Source organism: Primulina tabacum, chromosome 1 (genome assembly GCF_025594145.1).
Source record: "Primulina tabacum isolate GXHZ01 chromosome 1, ASM2559414v2, whole genome shotgun sequence".
In the NCBI taxonomy this organism is placed as follows: domain Eukaryota; kingdom Viridiplantae; phylum Streptophyta; class Magnoliopsida; order Lamiales; family Gesneriaceae; genus Primulina; species Primulina tabacum.
Window position 1 is genome coordinate 58,964,156 of NC_134550.1, and position 16,695 is coordinate 58,980,850.

General features: G+C 33.7%; 2 protein-coding genes across 3 annotated transcripts; one reads left to right on the top strand and one right to left on the bottom strand.

The window, feature by feature from the left end:
• Positions 1 to 841: 841 nt before the first annotated feature.
• LOC142555628 (uncharacterized) lies at positions 842 to 10,881 on the bottom strand. 2 transcript variants are annotated; one of them, XM_075666612.1, is made up of 13 exons: positions 10,593 to 10,881; positions 8,463 to 9,780; positions 7,231 to 7,446; positions 6,933 to 7,156; positions 6,109 to 6,183; positions 5,853 to 5,924; positions 5,635 to 5,733; positions 4,035 to 4,106; positions 3,837 to 3,951; positions 2,346 to 2,414; positions 1,932 to 2,220; positions 1,727 to 1,799; positions 842 to 1,597 (listed from the first exon to the last, which is right to left on the bottom strand). In XM_075666612.1, the coding sequence occupies exons 1-13, from the start codon at positions 10,728 to 10,730 to the stop codon at positions 1,169 to 1,171; spliced, it is 3,189 nt and encodes a 1,062-aa protein (XP_075522727.1). In that variant the 5' UTR covers positions 10,731 to 10,881; the 3' UTR covers positions 842 to 1,168. The 2 variants fall into 2 exon arrangements, with proteins under 2 accessions (XP_075522727.1, XP_075522718.1); XM_075666603.1 differs by having other exon boundaries at positions 1,727 to 1,802.
• A 3,600-nt stretch (positions 10,882 to 14,481) lies between these two features.
• On the top strand, positions 14,482 to 16,659 carry LOC142555638 (uncharacterized). Its single transcript, XM_075666627.1, has 5 exons — positions 14,482 to 15,064; positions 16,019 to 16,055; positions 16,186 to 16,264; positions 16,394 to 16,439; positions 16,515 to 16,659. The coding sequence occupies exons 1-5, from the start codon at positions 14,675 to 14,677 to the stop codon at positions 16,629 to 16,631; spliced, it is 669 nt and encodes a 222-aa protein (XP_075522742.1). The 5' UTR covers positions 14,482 to 14,674; the 3' UTR covers positions 16,632 to 16,659.
• Positions 16,660 to 16,695: the final 36 nt, after the last annotated feature.

Sequence of the window (16,695 nt, forward strand, 5' to 3'; positions counted from 1 at the left end):
CAAAATTTAAAATGAAAGACATTATTAATTTGTTAATTGAAATAGTAAGAAAAAAATATAAAGAAAATAGTGATGTATATAAAACAAATTATTAATAACTCTTATTCCTTCAACATAAATTTAACCGCAGTTTTTAATTTCTCTAATGTTTATTTGAACTCACTAATTATTTAAATTTCGAAATATATCCACAATCTTCATATTTATCATATATGACATTATTTTACATATCGAACTGTGTTCTTAAATATAACCGAAAAACCTTGTCAACTCAATTGACAGGTGATCTTGCTCGAGTTAATACGACGCATTATATGATACAATGTCTTTGGCAAATTGATAGCATTTGCTCATGAATATATTGATGTGTGTATGTATGTGAAACTGAAATATTTAGTAACAAGAGTCGAGAATAGTTGGACCAATTGTATTTTTTTAAAAAAAATATTTCTCTTTTAAGTCTTACACTACAAAGACTTGTGATTCAAGATAAGGGGAAAAAAACCAATTTTACACTCTTTTATTTAATCCATATCTGGGGGAAAATTTTTTAAGTAAATAAAAAAACAATTTCATTAATATAATTTTACACTCTTTTATTTAATCCATATCTGGGGGAAAATTTTTTAAGTAAATAAAAAAACAATTTCATTAATATAATTTTACACAAATGCCACTATCAAATTAAATCCATGATCTATAATAAAAAAAATTTAAAACTCAAAATCTATTTAAACAAATTAAAGAAAACCACTTATAAGTTATATATTTAAAAAAATATTGTATAAACACACGATTCGGGGTCATACACGAGACAGAAGGTAAAAGTGACAGGTGAAGATATAAAATGTAGAAAAACCACACACAAACATTGCAATATAATGAAATATACAAAGAAATGTTTTTTCGTAGAAAATTCACTCGCAGACATCCATAAAGACGAGACTTAAAACAAGTATGCTCGGACAAAAATGATAGGTCGTCCTAAAGGTATGGAAGTTTTGTGTCAATGACTTGTATGAGCAATATTCGATATCAGAAGATGAAATAATGACACCTATAAAAGCCATCGGGTGTCAACTATAATGTGTCTGCACGATCAAACGCTGATAAGATCTATGTACCAAGGCTCGTGTGTATATCCAAGAATATAATATGTTGACAAGAGCTAGAAACCGCCCCATTTTTCAGAATCTTTTTTGGTTGTTTCAGAAGAAACCTTAAATGGACCACTCGAGGCAAATGGATCAGAATCGTCAAACGAAAAGTCACGACGGTGATCGAAACCACCCGTGCTGCTTACAGAGTCGAACCTAGTGAGGTTTTTCCGATGGGGAGAAGGGTCTGAATCTTGCACACTGAAGGAGTCGTACCTTGAAAAATTGTCAAAGAAAGGATCTTTCGATTCAATGCTGTATCTCGAAGGGGAATTGCCAGCCCTTGACGCCGGAGTTCCAGTAACCGAATCCTCAAAGGTATAGAGGCTATTATTCTGAAACGAACTACTGGCTTGAGGGGAATTGGTTTTGTATGGACTTGCACCAAAATCATTAGAACCGAAGATATATTTCTCTTCGTGCCTCCCATGATCCGATTCCTGCCAGGTAAAAAAAAGAACTATGTAAACTGTTAAGACATACAACTCAATTCCATGGGGTCATTCTCGATCGAGCGTAAACTTTTGGTCACAAACATAATATGACATTGCACAACCAAGGACACTTGCCTTAGCGTTGAAGCCCCAGACTGAATCAATATCGTCATTATTATCAAAATTACCCCAAGTTGTTTCTTCAAAACTTCTGAGGAGCCAAACAAGAACAAAAGGCAAGCCAGCAAGGAAAGAGTTGCATTAAGAACTTCACACTACTGGCAAAATATAAAAAAAACTGTTTTAATGTGATTTTGTATAGAGATGAAACACAAAAAACCTGCTAGTCTCAGCATCTCCGTCAGAGCTTTTCCGGAAATGGTTCTCCGAAGATTCTGGTGATGGACTATCATATGCTTGCCTCCCTGGACTTCCTTGGCTGTTTGATTCTTCTGCGCTGAATATTGATCCTGTCTCAAAGGCATTAGGCCCCACACTGAAGATTTTTTCAGGTGTTGCATCACCATTATGCACTGATTCAGGGGATAATGTCGGGGTTGGGGAAGAATTTTCTCTCTGAATGGATTCTGGCTTTTCATTTGCAGGAGCAGTAAGATCGAACGAAAATCCTGGCAGTAACAAATAAGCCATGTCCCACACAATAAGGATATTATTTACAGTTGTGCAGGTGGACAAAGAAACCGGTGCCCATGAGAAGAGCAAAATTTTAGGAGGAGAGCAAAAGATGTCAAACCTTCATCTTCAAATTTGTCCCACTCTTCATCCCAAATCTCTGCTACCTCTGGGATCCCAGGTTGCCAACCTTGAGAAATAATCAGTTCGACATCATAAATAGGAACCATACAGAAAGAAATACTTGCTCTTCAATCCCTCAAAGATAAGGAAGTTTGCCTACTACTAAGTTTTAGATTGAATGTGAAAAATTGGTAGTCGGATTATTTACAAAAGTGATCAACCAAAAACCTTCCAACCAGCTTTGAAAGCTCACACTGCATTTTTATATGAAAAAGGTATGCATTGTATGCCCCTAGAAACTGCATAAAGATGGAAGAGATGTACAGTGCATCTTTCCAATTTATTCTCATCATGATTACCTATTTACCCATAAGGAAAGGGCTTCTCTCAAGTTCATATAACAATGATTTACATAAGAAGTGATTAATTTTTTTGGGAGAGTTCTGAAAGCGCAGAGGCATCATGTTTTACAACCTTATAATATACTAGTTTTTAGTTTGACATTCATCTAGTTACATCAATGCATAGCAACACTGAGAAGACAATCTTCAAAGAGTTAAATTATATATAAATTATTGGATCAATATGAAGAGATGCAACAAAATACTAAGGACATGCTTGGTAGGTCCAATGGGAATGAGCATTCCATATACCATGCTTGGTAAGTCCAATGGGAATGAACAATCCTATCATTCCATACATTTTAGATGGGAATTATCATTCCGACAAACAATTCTTACCAATTTTACAAAAAATTTACTTTATTTAATTTCACTAATTTAAATCAATATATTCATCATAATGATTACAATAATAACAATAATAATAATAAATAAATAATAATATATATTATGATTATTATTTTAGAAACTTTTATTTTTATAATAATTATGATAATACATAAAACATTATATAATAAATATTATATAAACAATAATAAAACAATATATACCTATATTAATAATAAAATGACGATAACTTAATAATGATGTTAATATTAATAATTAAAATAAATAAAATAATAAGTCAATAATCATGATAATAATATTAATATATAAATATATAATAAAAATAAAAAACATAAAATAAATATTTATTTGATAATGATTATTTTATTGAATGATAGCGATTTTATCAAATAAAATACTATTAATTTTAAAATAATTAATAAAGAATCAATAATTATTATTTTAACAATAATAATAATAACAATAACAAGAATATTTATTGAGCAAGCTATTATTTTGAATTTTTAATTAAAAAATATTTTATTATCAAAAATAATTTCATTACATTCTTTTTTCATTTCTTTCGGTACCAATAATTGGAATGAAACATATTATTTCCATTCCAATATTGATTCCATCCATTTCTTATTACATTCATCATACCAATCATGCACTAAATGTTTGGATAACAAAAAATGAGAAAATGAGATGTGAACAACAAGAAAATAAAACCACGGGAAAACATTAGTTGAAAGGATTACCAGGGGGAAGCTCGATTAATGCGGATGACTTTATCTGTACATCAAATTTCTTGACCCGATCAGCCAATGCCTTCAATAGTTCCTCAAGATCTGATTGAATACGATCAGCACGCACCTACACAAACCAAAAAGTTCACCAAAAACTGTACACGGGTTGTAAAGCCCAAATATGCATCCTAGCATACATGCAATAACAACCTGAAGGATACCATCTGCACTTCCACCCTGTTCCATTTTTACAATTGCCTGCTGTAACTCCATCTTCCTTGCCTAAACATGCAATACATAGTACTCAATGTCAAATGATTCTCGGAGAGCAGGGATGGGTTTAGGCGGTAATTTTATGCAATTATTATGAATGGAGACAATAATTGTTGAGTAAGGTTGTGTGTTTGATATGACCAACTCAAAGTTGGCATTCAACTCACATTCACCAAATTTTGGTTATTTTCTTTCTAAAATACAATCAATTCAAAAACTTGTGATAAGAAAAAACTATAGAGGTAAATTCACAAACAAATACTTGTTCAACAACACATTTTCACAACCGCTGTCGTTAATTTTGTTTTTTTTCTCCAAAATAAATTTTACTCATGTTTACATCTCCAATATTATAATTACTTCTAACTCAACTTTTCATCATTTCAATTTATTATCATATCGTACTATAACTAAAAACAAGATTATTTAATATATCAAACAGTTTCTGATAACATCCACACTAGCAATTTTGTTTTCCAAAAACCAAGTACATATTATTTCCTTCTCCAAAACACTTTGCCCAAGACTCCGAAAACAAAACCAAACAAACCTAATGGAATAAGTGCAAATTATACTCGAGTCTTTGCATGAATACTCGAGTCATTGCATGAAGATGACAGCAAGGTGGCAGTTATTGCATGAAGATGACAGCAAGGTGGCTGACACGGTAGAGGCTGATCATGAATGGGTTGAGGAAGGTAATTGTGAATTTAGCTGGGACCGGGGTAGAGACTGGACTTATCAACTTTTCATCATTTTCAATTTATTATTATATCGTACTATAACTAAAAACAAGATTATTTAATATTTCAAATAATTTTATCAAACAGTTTCTGATAACATCCACACTAGCAATTTTGTTTTCCTAAAACCAAACCAAGTACATATTATTTCCTTCTCCAAAACTCTTTGCCCAAGACTCCGAAAACAAAACCAAACAAATCTAATGGAATAGGTGCAAATTATACTCGAGTCTTCGCATGAATACTCGAGTCATTGCATGAAGATGACAGCAAGGTGGCAGTTATTGCATGAAGATGACAGCAAGGTGGCTGACACGGTAGAGGCTGATCATGAATGGGTTGAGGAAGGTAATTGTGAATTTAGCTGGGACAGGGGTAGAGACTGGACTTAGGAGATGTCAGTGGCCGTGGTTTGGGAGGAGAGAAGGGCAGGAAACAAGAAAGTAGTCAAAAGTAGTTATCGGCCTTCGGGGTAGTATTGATTGCAGAAGTAGTAGGTTAGCTTGGAGTTACTTGGAGAAGGTGCAATGCCGGAAGTAAACAAGTTTCCCATAATTTTCCAGAATAGCAGTGGATAGTTGTTTCCTGGTGACAAATATTACAGAAAATATTACCATGGAATGGAACATGTAAAAAATGTCCATATCAACCAATACCCTCCTATAATTTTCACCTTAATGAAATTCTTCCACCGATTTCTATATTTATATCGAATAGCATGCTGGCTCAGAAACAGCCAACCAAGAAAACAATTGGAAAAACATTGTGCCACTTAAAAAACCCATGCGTGTTACCTGAATTTCACGAAATGAAGCTTCTTCAATAGTTAATTTGGAATGAATTTCAGCAACTTGCTTGTACTTCTCTTGATATTTCTTTTCCAGCAACTCTGACTGAAAATTTAGTGAATTTTTTTCATGATGTAAAAGTAAAATACGCAGAGACCGAAAGTAAATTGGAAAAAAGGTGCAAGTTCAATGGTGAAGCATATTTCTTCAATTTCAAAGTATACCTCGCCCTTGTCTGCTCTAGCTCTTTCTGTAATTTCATTGAGGCGATTATCACATCTACTTTTGTACAAAACCTGAGAGGTAATTTTGGATAAACAAGGGAATCAAAGTACAGAAAAGAGACCTAGCAATGTCCTTCAGTGTATTTTGTTTTCTAAATATTAATTTTTTTTCCAGGGTAAAAAGGAAGTTAACCCAAATACAATTGTGACTCTACAATAATGAAACTAAAGGAAGTGTTCCAGTATAATAACTCACGAGGTCTTGCATTTTAGCTCGGTAGAATATCAGCTTCTCCTTGGAATCCAAAAGCATGTCTTCCTTGTTTTCAACCTATCAATAATAAAAAAACAATCAGTCGGTATCATAAGAATTATATAAATTTTTTTCTCCGTTGTATTGAAAAAAAACTTGATTTAGCTATGAAAAACAGCAGGGGCGAAGGAGTAATCAAATCCTTGCAAAAGTCTGCAAAGAACAAGAGGAAAATCGCATGGGCCATTGTATGCTTCATTAATCCAAATTCTGACGAATGAAATTTTTTTCCAACATAAAATTGTAACATATAAATGGATTTCAAACTAATTAGTTCACTCAAAACTTAGATGAGAAGTCTGACAAGTTTTAAGTAATTTACTCTTTTTCAATTTTACAGGTTTGTCTAATATTTTTTCTGTAATCCAAAAGTACCAAAGCCAACTTAATTTAGTATTACTCATTCTTGAATATTTATTCACATAATCGCTAGAAGTAGTTTCTTTTGGACAAATAAAAAAATTTTACGCGCACAAATCTGAATTTATTATATGGCTTATGTATTATAAAGTTATTGACTATTTTTATCAAACTTATATTACCTTATGTCTCTTGAAGTGTAAATGCGTGAACAAAATTGTAACCTTTTTTTCTATTTTCTTTCCATTTTTCAGCATGCTAAAACTTCATTCACTCACAAGGAATTCAGTTGTTAGAAAGGATAATGTGAAAACCATTCAGGTCACGATCATTCAAAGCAGCAAGCCAAAACTTAGTCCTGTGCATAAACTACAGAAAAAGAAGTTAGAGGAGGAAGGAAAAGGTACCTTTTCATTGTTTTCCTTAGGCTCCCGATCCTTAGAATCAAAAAAATTATCCTCCCCATTGCTGGGTTCGTTAGCATGAAAATTATCTATCACAGGACCCCTTGCATTTTGCTGATTGGTTTGTATTGATCCATCAGCATGAGAGTACATTGGCTGCACTGGAGGTCTTATACCAACAGGTGCAACAGGTTGGGCACCAGGTAAACCCTGCGGTGGTCTTAAGCCTAAAAGCAAAGAACACGAGATTTTAAAAAATGATAGATATGAAATTCAAATGAAGAGGAAAGCAAACCAATACCAGAAGAAGGGCCCCACCCAGTGCCTCCGAAACCAGTGGGTGGACCAGCCAAAGACAACAGATTTTCGTCAAGCATGACACTGTTAGGAAGCATAGGTGGAAGGGTGTGGCCTTCTCTGTACCGCTCCATTAAATAGAGAGCAATGCAAAACTCCCTCAAAGAAAGTGCACTATCATTATCTTGATCCGACAAATCCCAAACCTGCTTTAAAACCTCTGAAAAAGGTCACGAATAACATAAATAAGAATGATTTCATATAAAGATTTGATATAATTAAGTGTAGATCGTTGTGTGGTGCCAGATTCTTGAAAGCAGATGACTAGGATCTGCTTGGAAACTTAAGGATCTGGACCAGACAACATTGTAGTTTCCATATTTTGCTATAATTAAACCTTAGGTCGACTAAGTTGAACCAACTACACGCAAATGCTAAAAGAGTTACAGACTCATATGCCATTGACATCACAATAACAAAAGGTAAGACTGTGTGTGTAATTTCATATAAGGAAAAAAAATACGATGCAACCATATTAAAATGGTAGGGTGCTGTTAGTTCCACCCTTTTCATTGCATAAACTAGATCCATATAAAGGCCAAATTGATCAGATCTGATTATTTCCCATACAAAAGCTTACCAGCGAGGATCAGACAAACCGCTCTTCCTAACCCAATAACAAGATTTCATCTATACAGCCTTCAAGAGACTCCACAGGAGCAACTAATCCGAACATAATCTCTCTCAAGGCCATTATATGAAGTTCGAGTCCCAAGCATATTAACTAGAATATAGGTCCTTGTCTTAAGTTTCAAACAGTGACTAGTAGTGCATATGTGCGACTAAATAATCACTTAATCAGCAAACAGGTAGTCCAGATGATACATAAAGCCATGACAGTCAATAAATTCAAGAGTGTTCCTTTACAAGAGAAGAAAGTTACTAGAGAAATGAAAATTTGAAATGATTAAGGGCAAGGAACCTATATTAACATCTGAAACAAAGGGCGTGTATGGCGTCAACTCAAGAAGGATTAACAAAGGATCCAAAAACGACCAAAGGCCAAAAATATCATAAAGACACCAAAATGTCAAGTCTTAGAAAAAATGCAAGAAGCGGGATAAAAAGTAATACTCCGAACCTTTTGGTAGCCTCCGATTCTCACTAATAAAGACCGGAATTTAGATCATAAAAAAAATAATCAAAAGAGTAAAATAAAAGAGGGGTGTTTTATACCTCTTGGTAGTCTCCAACTAAAGAATAGGTTGCGCGCTTGCTCACCAGTAACTCTCCCATCTCTGTCAGTGTCTACATTCAAAAATAATTTTACATACTTTTGAATATTAGCACGTGTCATTTTCGGCCAAGAGATCTGGGACAGCTCTGATGTAGAAGTTCCCACACCATCTGGGACTCCAGATGACAAGACTGAGGAAGTTACTCCAGTGGGAACCTGATGACTGGGTTTTGACAGAGAAGGTGTCTGCGGAGCCTGACCGCCAGTAGATGGTTTAGTGAGAGTGCTCTGTAAGGCTTCAAATGGATCCGGTTTCATCGAAGGCTGAGAGATGGAAGTCGCAGGAACAATTGCAGATGAGGTAGGAATACTACTCACAGAACTTTGTGGTGTGGAGGAAACCTGCGGAGGTGAAGATTGGTTGCTAGAGAACACATCCCCTCCAAACATTGGGTCCATTATAGATCCATTTCCTGAACCAACTATCACTTTAGGATCTTTAACAGTTGTTGAGGAAAAAGTAGAAATTAGATTTGGAGCTCCTGGAGGAATGGACGGACTATTTCCTCTGTTTAAGACCTGTGATACTGGTCCACTGGAAGCTGCTCCAGTTTTACCACCTAGCCAATCATTGTTTGAATATGGAAGACCAGAACCCAACATGCTATCACCAGTAGAAATATTTGGGGTACCAGCACCCTGTGGTGGATGTGTCACAGGAGCAGCAGGCATTGATAAAGGAGGTCGTATTGACAGGTTACTTTGAGCAGGGAAAAACTGCTGGTTCATATTTGTGCCAGAAGGTGCCTGTCCAAACTGTTGGTTTCCTGTACTTGAAGGTTGTAACTGTCCACCATGTAGGTTCATACTTGTGCTTGAAGGTTGAGCTTGCCCCAATGGCATGCTCATACCTGGCTGTACCTGCCTAAACTGCTGGTTCCTGCCATGACTTGAAGGTGTCAGTCCAAACTGCGGGTTCAAGCCAGCAGTTAAAGGTGCCTGTCCAAACTGCTGGTTGACACTGGTACACGACGGAGCCAGCTCTCTGAGTCCAAAGTTTTGATATGATTGTAGCGGAGGTGCACCCACCTGTGGAGAAGGTACAGAAGCCGCTGGTTTTGATGGTGGCACAGGTGTGGCTGCAAGGTTTATCCGCGGAGCTGGGATTTTGGCAGAAGCAGGGCCAAACAATGCTGCTTTCACAATCTCTGGGGTCAATTCTCGCTTGCTTTGAGCTACTGTTACAAGTTTAAGTGCATTATAAAATTCAGGACGGCTGAGGTAACCAATGTGATTTTGGTCAGCATGCATCCATATCTGCAACAAAAATAAACTATCAGATGTATATCTAAAGAGCAATTTTTGTTGACAAAATCAGATTTCTGATGCAAATACTTAATAAATAGCTTGTGATGATCACACCATACAATCTCTGTTATCAATTAACAGAGGTCCAAACATGAAGAAGATTTGAGCTCAATCCATCCCACAAGAAAACAAGTCTAAAAACCATGAAGCAGGCTGTACCCTTAAATGGAATTACCACAAAAAACAAGAGTACCAGTGCAGAAGTTTTGATGTTTGAAGTTAGCTATTGTCACAAATCACAATATATATTCAACAGGTTACTTTCCCTTCTTTCGAAATCAAAGGTAAGTAAAGAGGTAGGTGGTGAATATGAGCCCTCCGAGTAACCCCAATGTCAGCGCAGTTCGATATTTATGAGCTTTGATTATAAATGACATGTTCACTTTGATGGAGATCTGCTCCATCATTGAAGCTTGTTTAGATAAAAGATTTATGGACGAGCTTCATATCTACAGCTTACATAATCTATATGATTTTCGTAATGAAAATATCATTTTCCAATTAGAAGAGACATAATAAAATTCGAGTACTAATTTCTCAAGAATTAGGCAGGTTGAAGATTATGCCCCACTTGAATCCAAAAATCAGCTAGATCGGGTCACTTCTTGTTCAACTCTTTCTAATTCAAACAAACACCAAAACCTACGATCATTTAGCACAATACTAACACTTTCCATCTCTAAAGAGCAAAAAATCGACACGGCTCCAATGAGCAAACAAACAATCCAGGAATCAAATAAAAGTTCTCGTAAGAAACCAACCTGAGCAAGGACTTCTTTGGGTAAATTGGATCCCTGGAAGAAACTAACAGCTTCAGCTCCGCTGATTCTTCCATCCCGATCCAAATCTGCCCTTTGGAAATACGCCTCGAATTGTTCCATATTAACTACAGCTGCCATTTTTCGATCCTTTGCATCACCTCGTTAGCATTTCCGACAAAATCGAACAAGAAACTACTGAAAAATCCTGTTGCTTTTCAATCAGTGATGATGAAAAGGCATTGGAATTGTCCGATCGACACACAGCGGAAAAAGAAATAATGATGGTGATCCTCCGTTTCTAACAAATTATGAATTAGCCCCTGGCCTATGCCGTTAAATATGCCATATATTTTTAATCGACTTTTACTAATTTTTATTTATTTCTAAAAACCGATAAAAGAAAATTTACCAACAAACCATACCAAACAAAAATCAAGTTAAATTATTTAAATCCAAAAGAAGATATATTTGGACGAATCACATACATTTTTGATAGTGTGCATCAAAGATAGTTTTTGACGAGATTATACTATATTATTTGCTCTCACATATCAGACTTGTTTGTTTTTCAATTTTCACGAATATTAATATTATAAAAGTAGAATAAAAAATAATACAAAATATAGAGATTAAGTTATATATTTGAGACAACAGAAAAAAATAAGAATTTCATATATTTGAGATGAGGAGAGGGAATGTCTTTTCAAGCGATTTTTTCACATGAAACTGTATTACAAAAAGCTTGTTTATGAACCTATCATATCTCTCATTGGTTTTACAAGCCTATTTTCAAGTCAAAAGAATATTTGACAAAAAAAAAACGCATGTTAAATACTTGATTATTCATTCACATAAATTGGTTTTCAGTAACATTTTTATGTAATCTTGTTCTTTTTTCTTTCTCGAGATTCATATATATTAGGAAAAAAAATTTAATTGCAATTATTTCCTTATTTTATTATTTTTCTTGAAATTTTTTTATGAATAGAATGACTCACAAGCTTCTTAAAACAAAAAATATGACAATAGATTAAAAAATAATAATCTATATATTGTAAAGACACTACAAAATTTGAAAATTATTTAATCGATATCAGTGTACAACAAAAATGGGAAAGAATCAAGAATATAACTGAAAATGACTAAAAATATGTTTAAAAAACCTAAGGAAGTATTTGATCCCGGAAAAGAAAATAAAATATGCTAATACAACCGTACCGAATAACAATTCCTGACTATTTGTTTGAGTAAGTATTTTGTGAGATAATATCATGAATCTATGTTAAATGAGTCGACCCAGTTCATATTTACATTAAAAAACATTACTTTTAACATAAAAAAATATTACTTTTTCATGCATAGGGTCGGATTAGATCGGAGACCCGTCTCACAGAATTGAACCGTAAATCAATCTCACAAGAGTTTTTGTGTTTGTTTTTTACATAAATACAATGGCGCCGAGAATTTTATTCAACTTCACGAGGCTAAATAAAAATAAATTACACTCTAATGTCTTATATATAGTCTGAGTGTAATTAAATCACGAATTTTTAATAATATAATTCAAGGTAAGTCTGAATAAATTTAATAAAAGCTGGCTTCCACATTCTGGTGCAGAAACGATCAGCCCCTTCACTGCCACATGAACAAAGCAATGTACATTTTCTCTTCTTCTGACATTGTAATAATCTTGATTCACCGGGGAAGGATTATTTAAGCCTATTTGTTATGGTAAATGGAAGAGAACTAATTAATTCTCTTTAAACTATTTCAATTGTAAATATTAATGCATGATACTAAATTGTTGATCATAGAGTGTGCAATGATAGTTTATCTATGTGTATTTTGTGCAAACAAACTTTATTGTAGATTTATACAATAAAAAAGTTATTTTTAAAATGGATGTAAATTAAATAATCAAGATTTAATACTGAAGTTATCGTTTCTTAATTATCTCAATCCAAGAGTTATGAAAACGTGACTTATTTACTATACTCGTATTATTTTACTAGTAATTGTTGCACACATGATACAAGTCCATAAATTGTAAAAATAAATTCAATAGAGTTTTTAAAAACTAGAGAAAAATAATATGATCGATAGCGATCTTTGGTGAAAATTATTTGTTTGTAGATGATTTTAAATGAGAAGAAGATGATAGATTATTATTGATCTGAAAGATTTACGGATTGTGTTGAGGGAAAAATTTGAGAAAAGCTTGCACAAAAAATAAAGTTGGAATCCATCACAATGATTTAAATATAATTCATTAGGATTTGAAAATCATTTTCACGTGGGTTTTACCCAACAAACTAATTAACTTGTTATCATGAATTTGAAATCTTTATCTCCAAATGCAGCTTTGAATTTTTTCAATCCAAACAAATTGAAGAATTTAAAATTCATGGATCCAAGCACGACATAATATCCGAACTCAATTCAAACATAGTTATAAGTTAAATTATCCTTAACATGAATCATTGTTCATTGTGTATCTACCCTACCGATCCCATTTTTTCCATAACAACGGGTGATAAGTAAAAGAGATGTCGAATAGACAAATAACAGAGTTAATTATGTTTAAATTCATCAGAAATTGGCAGCTACTAAGTGATCAGACTGCACTAATTCAATGATGGATACATAACATCTATATTTAATTACTCGTTAATTGTTAATTAATTAACAATTTACTCCTAGCGGTGGTTTATGGGGAGGGAATGAACCATCGACGTGTCAAGAGTGGGGTCTAATATAATTCTAATAAAAAAAAGTAAAAGAGAAAATTTTATGCAATTTTATAATTTTTAAAAAGTTTGCCATCAAATATTCAATATGGTCCTATCTTTGTGGGCATGTTAATTGGATCAATGTGTGTATAATTAGACTTCTCGTTTGCTTAAAAAAGAAAGACTTTTTTTATAATAGATTTTGTGCAATTAATATTTACTCGGTTTAATTTAATTTCCAAAAGAACATATATAAAGAGTTTTGATATGGTGTTCATCTATCGTGTTCATCAATAAAGTGTCACTCATTATTGAATGCGATGAAACATATTTAATAGATGTGTGACACTTCATTGATGGAAACAGAAATAAACACAGTCGGTGGACAATACATCAAAACTAATTTGGTTTTTATTCATAAAAATGTACAATTAATACAAAAATCAATAAAACTAAACCTCATATTATCAATATCAAACAAACAAGTTTTATTATCATACAAAATATTAAATAGATAAACACAAAAACTCACGCGAGACTCTATTTAAGAAAAAATATTATATATTATATTAAAAATACTATTTTTATTTTAAATATGGATCGAATTGATTCGTCTAAAATAAATATGCTCACAGATAAAAGAGGTAAAATGTTAGGTTGTATCATGGTGATATAATATAACCTCAAAAATCATATATATGGACTATAAAGTAATACATGCAATTTGAAAAGTGCAAGGAATCATATTAAGTTTCAAACTTTTCAAGATTAGGCATGTTTAATATAAATTTAAGCTTATTATAATTTTAATTATTTTTAGTCAAACAAGAGGTCAAACGATAGAAATACCATAAATTTAAAATTAAATTAATAAATTTTCAAGTCTTAAAAAACATTCATGATTTTTTTTAGTTGATATTTATATATTTTTAAAAACTTTATCATAAAAAAAAACGTAAACTTCGTATCATGAATTGAGGTTGAAACTAAAAACAATGATCAAACTTATTTACAAGTTATTATTATTTGAGAATATTAATGATAAGAGTCCACGTCAACTTCAAGGTTAAACGTATTTAAGCTTAAACAAGATATGATTAAGCGTGTTTGAACTTAAAACGCGATTTACAGAATGCTAATAGGGAAGGCGTGGAGCCTGCGAGAGACCCCACATAGAGCTGAGAACCAGTGCTCGTCGTTTCCGTTCTCACGTACGAAACTCTCACGTTTTATAATTTCTCAACAAAATAAATAAATAAAAATCGTACGAAAAAGGAAGTACCCAGTCCCCAAGGCGAAAGCAACGGGTAAGTCAAGGCGGCGGCGGCGGCGGCAGCGGCAGCAGCAGCAGCAATGGAGGTGAAGCGTAGGAAGAAGAAGGGGGGCCGCCCCTGCAAAACCCCTCATCTCTCTTCCCCTCCAAAACCCATTATTCAAGACTCCGCCCCCGCACACAGCCGTCGTTCCACGCGCCATAACCCTAATTTTAGTAATTTTGATGAATCAGACGAAGATGATGAGAGGAAGGAGAAAAAGGTGAAGCTTGTCGTTCGGTTGCCTCAATCTGGTGACAAGATTGGGCGGAAAAACCAACTGGATTCTACTGAGTGCGATTCAGGATCCGGCTCTGGGTCGGGGCCAGGTTCTGATTCAGACCCGGAATCGGAGGAGCCAGAGGGAAATGGTCAGAAACGCAGGATCAATGCCGTTGATGGCGGATCTACCGTTGCCGTTTCTGACCAGGTGAGTAAATTTGGATTTCATGGAAAATTTGTGGTAGTTGATTTTGATTTCGATTTGGGTTTTCTGAGATTTTTCTTTAAAACTCCTCTTGTTTTGGTGAGTAATTGGAAGCTTAGATGTTTTTTTTATTTTATCTACTCCAACAGTTCAAAATTTTCTTCATCAGTTTCTCAACCGTTGATACTTTTTTATAATTAATAAATTTTCTATTTTTGGGATTTGGAATGCAGAATAAAATCGTTTGTTTTTTGAACTAGTAGGTGGGATTTGGAATGCAGAATAAAATCGTTTGTTTTTTGAACTAGTGGGTGGGATTTGAAGGGACTTTTGGGATTTCGCGCGAAAGAAATTGTTGACGTTTCTTTTAAGGATTTATTCGGGTGGTGGCTACACTGACTTCCAAAGATCTGCAATAGAAATACTATTTATTTTGACCAGTCAAATTTATCTTTGCTTTTGCTCAACTTAATTTTTTTTTTTTGCTTTTATTTTCTTTTAATGACATCTGGGATTTCATGAATTATTTCAACTCTTTCTTGTTTGGGATTTCATGAATTATTTCCACTCTTTCTTGTTTCTATATTATTTTCTTGTTTTTTTAATTCTTTTGTATATGGGTTTATTCATTTTTTTCCTCTATGTATAATAGATATTACTTGTATTTAATCTAGTTGAACTTTATTTTATGTAGACCATCCTTCAACTGAATTAATTATTATATACTCATCATTCTTGATAAAAAAAAAACTTCAGATTTGTCCTTACGTTGATAAATACGTGGAGGATTTTTTTTTGTACTTGCTGATGCTGCTGTTACATTGACTGTGTGTGTATTTACTGCCTTTATTCACTCTGCCTCTTATTTATTCTCAATGATTTCTATTAAAAAAATTGCCTAATTTACGTTCATGTCTAGTGTGATCAAAATAACGATGGTTCCGTTAATTTTTGCAGGAAAAAAAGTTTGTGAAAGCGACCGACAATCCAAATGGTTCTTTTCGTTGCCCTTCTTTATTTTGGAATTTAAAACATTCTTCTAAAGTCTAAATATTAAGCACGGAGAATTGGGATTTTATTTTTTGATGTGATTGTGATGATTTCATCTAATTTTATGGGGACAGGATGGCCGTTGGAGTCTGTTTCCGTAACACCTTTGCCAGACAAAAAGTTGTTGGTCTTTATTCTTCAGAGGCTTCAAAAGTATGTTTTTTGTGTTATTATTCTTTTTTAGATATTTATTATTTATATTTGTCAATATCGTACTATTCCATTTTGGGTATTCCAGTTCTCGTTTCTCAGTGTCGTCTTTATTGGATGATTGTAATGTAGGAAGGACACTCGTGGGGCATTCTCAGAGCATGTGGATCCCGATGAGGTGCTGACATTTTCTTTACTGATGACATGTCATCCTATATTATGTGCCGCTAATGCCTACTGAATTTTGTTGCAGCTACCCGACTACCATGAGATGATAAAGCAGCCTATGGATTTTGGGACTGTGAACAAGAAACTTGATAGCGGAGCTTATAAAAGCTTGGAAGAACTGGAGGTTGGCTTCCTGATCTAATTATCGGTTTTCTTTTTGATAGATGATTATTACTCTGTTCTGGTGGTTTTCAAGTTTGTGAAAT

Excerpts from the sequence above, each read along its gene's own strand:
- LOC142555628 (XM_075666603.1), bottom strand. The coding sequence starts at position 10,730 with ATGGCAGCTGTAGTTAATATGGAACAATTCGAGGCGTATTTCCAAAGG. Across the intron at positions 7,157-7,230 it reads TGGGTGGGGCCCTTCTTCTG|GCTTAAGACCACCGCAGGGT; the intron begins GTATTGGTTTGC and ends CTTTGCTTTTAG. Across the intron at positions 2,415-3,836 it reads ATTAATCGAGCTTCCCCCTG|GTTGGCAACCTGGGATCCCA; the intron begins GTAATCCTTTCA and ends TTATTTCTCAAG.
- LOC142555638 (XM_075666627.1), top strand. The coding sequence starts at position 14,675 with ATGGAGGTGAAGCGTAGGAAGAAGAAGGGGGGCCGCCCCTGCAAAACC. Across the intron at positions 16,056-16,185 it reads AGCGACCGACAATCCAAATG|GATGGCCGTTGGAGTCTGTT; the intron begins GTTCTTTTCGTT and ends TTATGGGGACAG. Across the intron at positions 16,440-16,514 it reads AGCATGTGGATCCCGATGAG|CTACCCGACTACCATGAGAT; the intron begins GTGCTGACATTT and ends ATTTTGTTGCAG.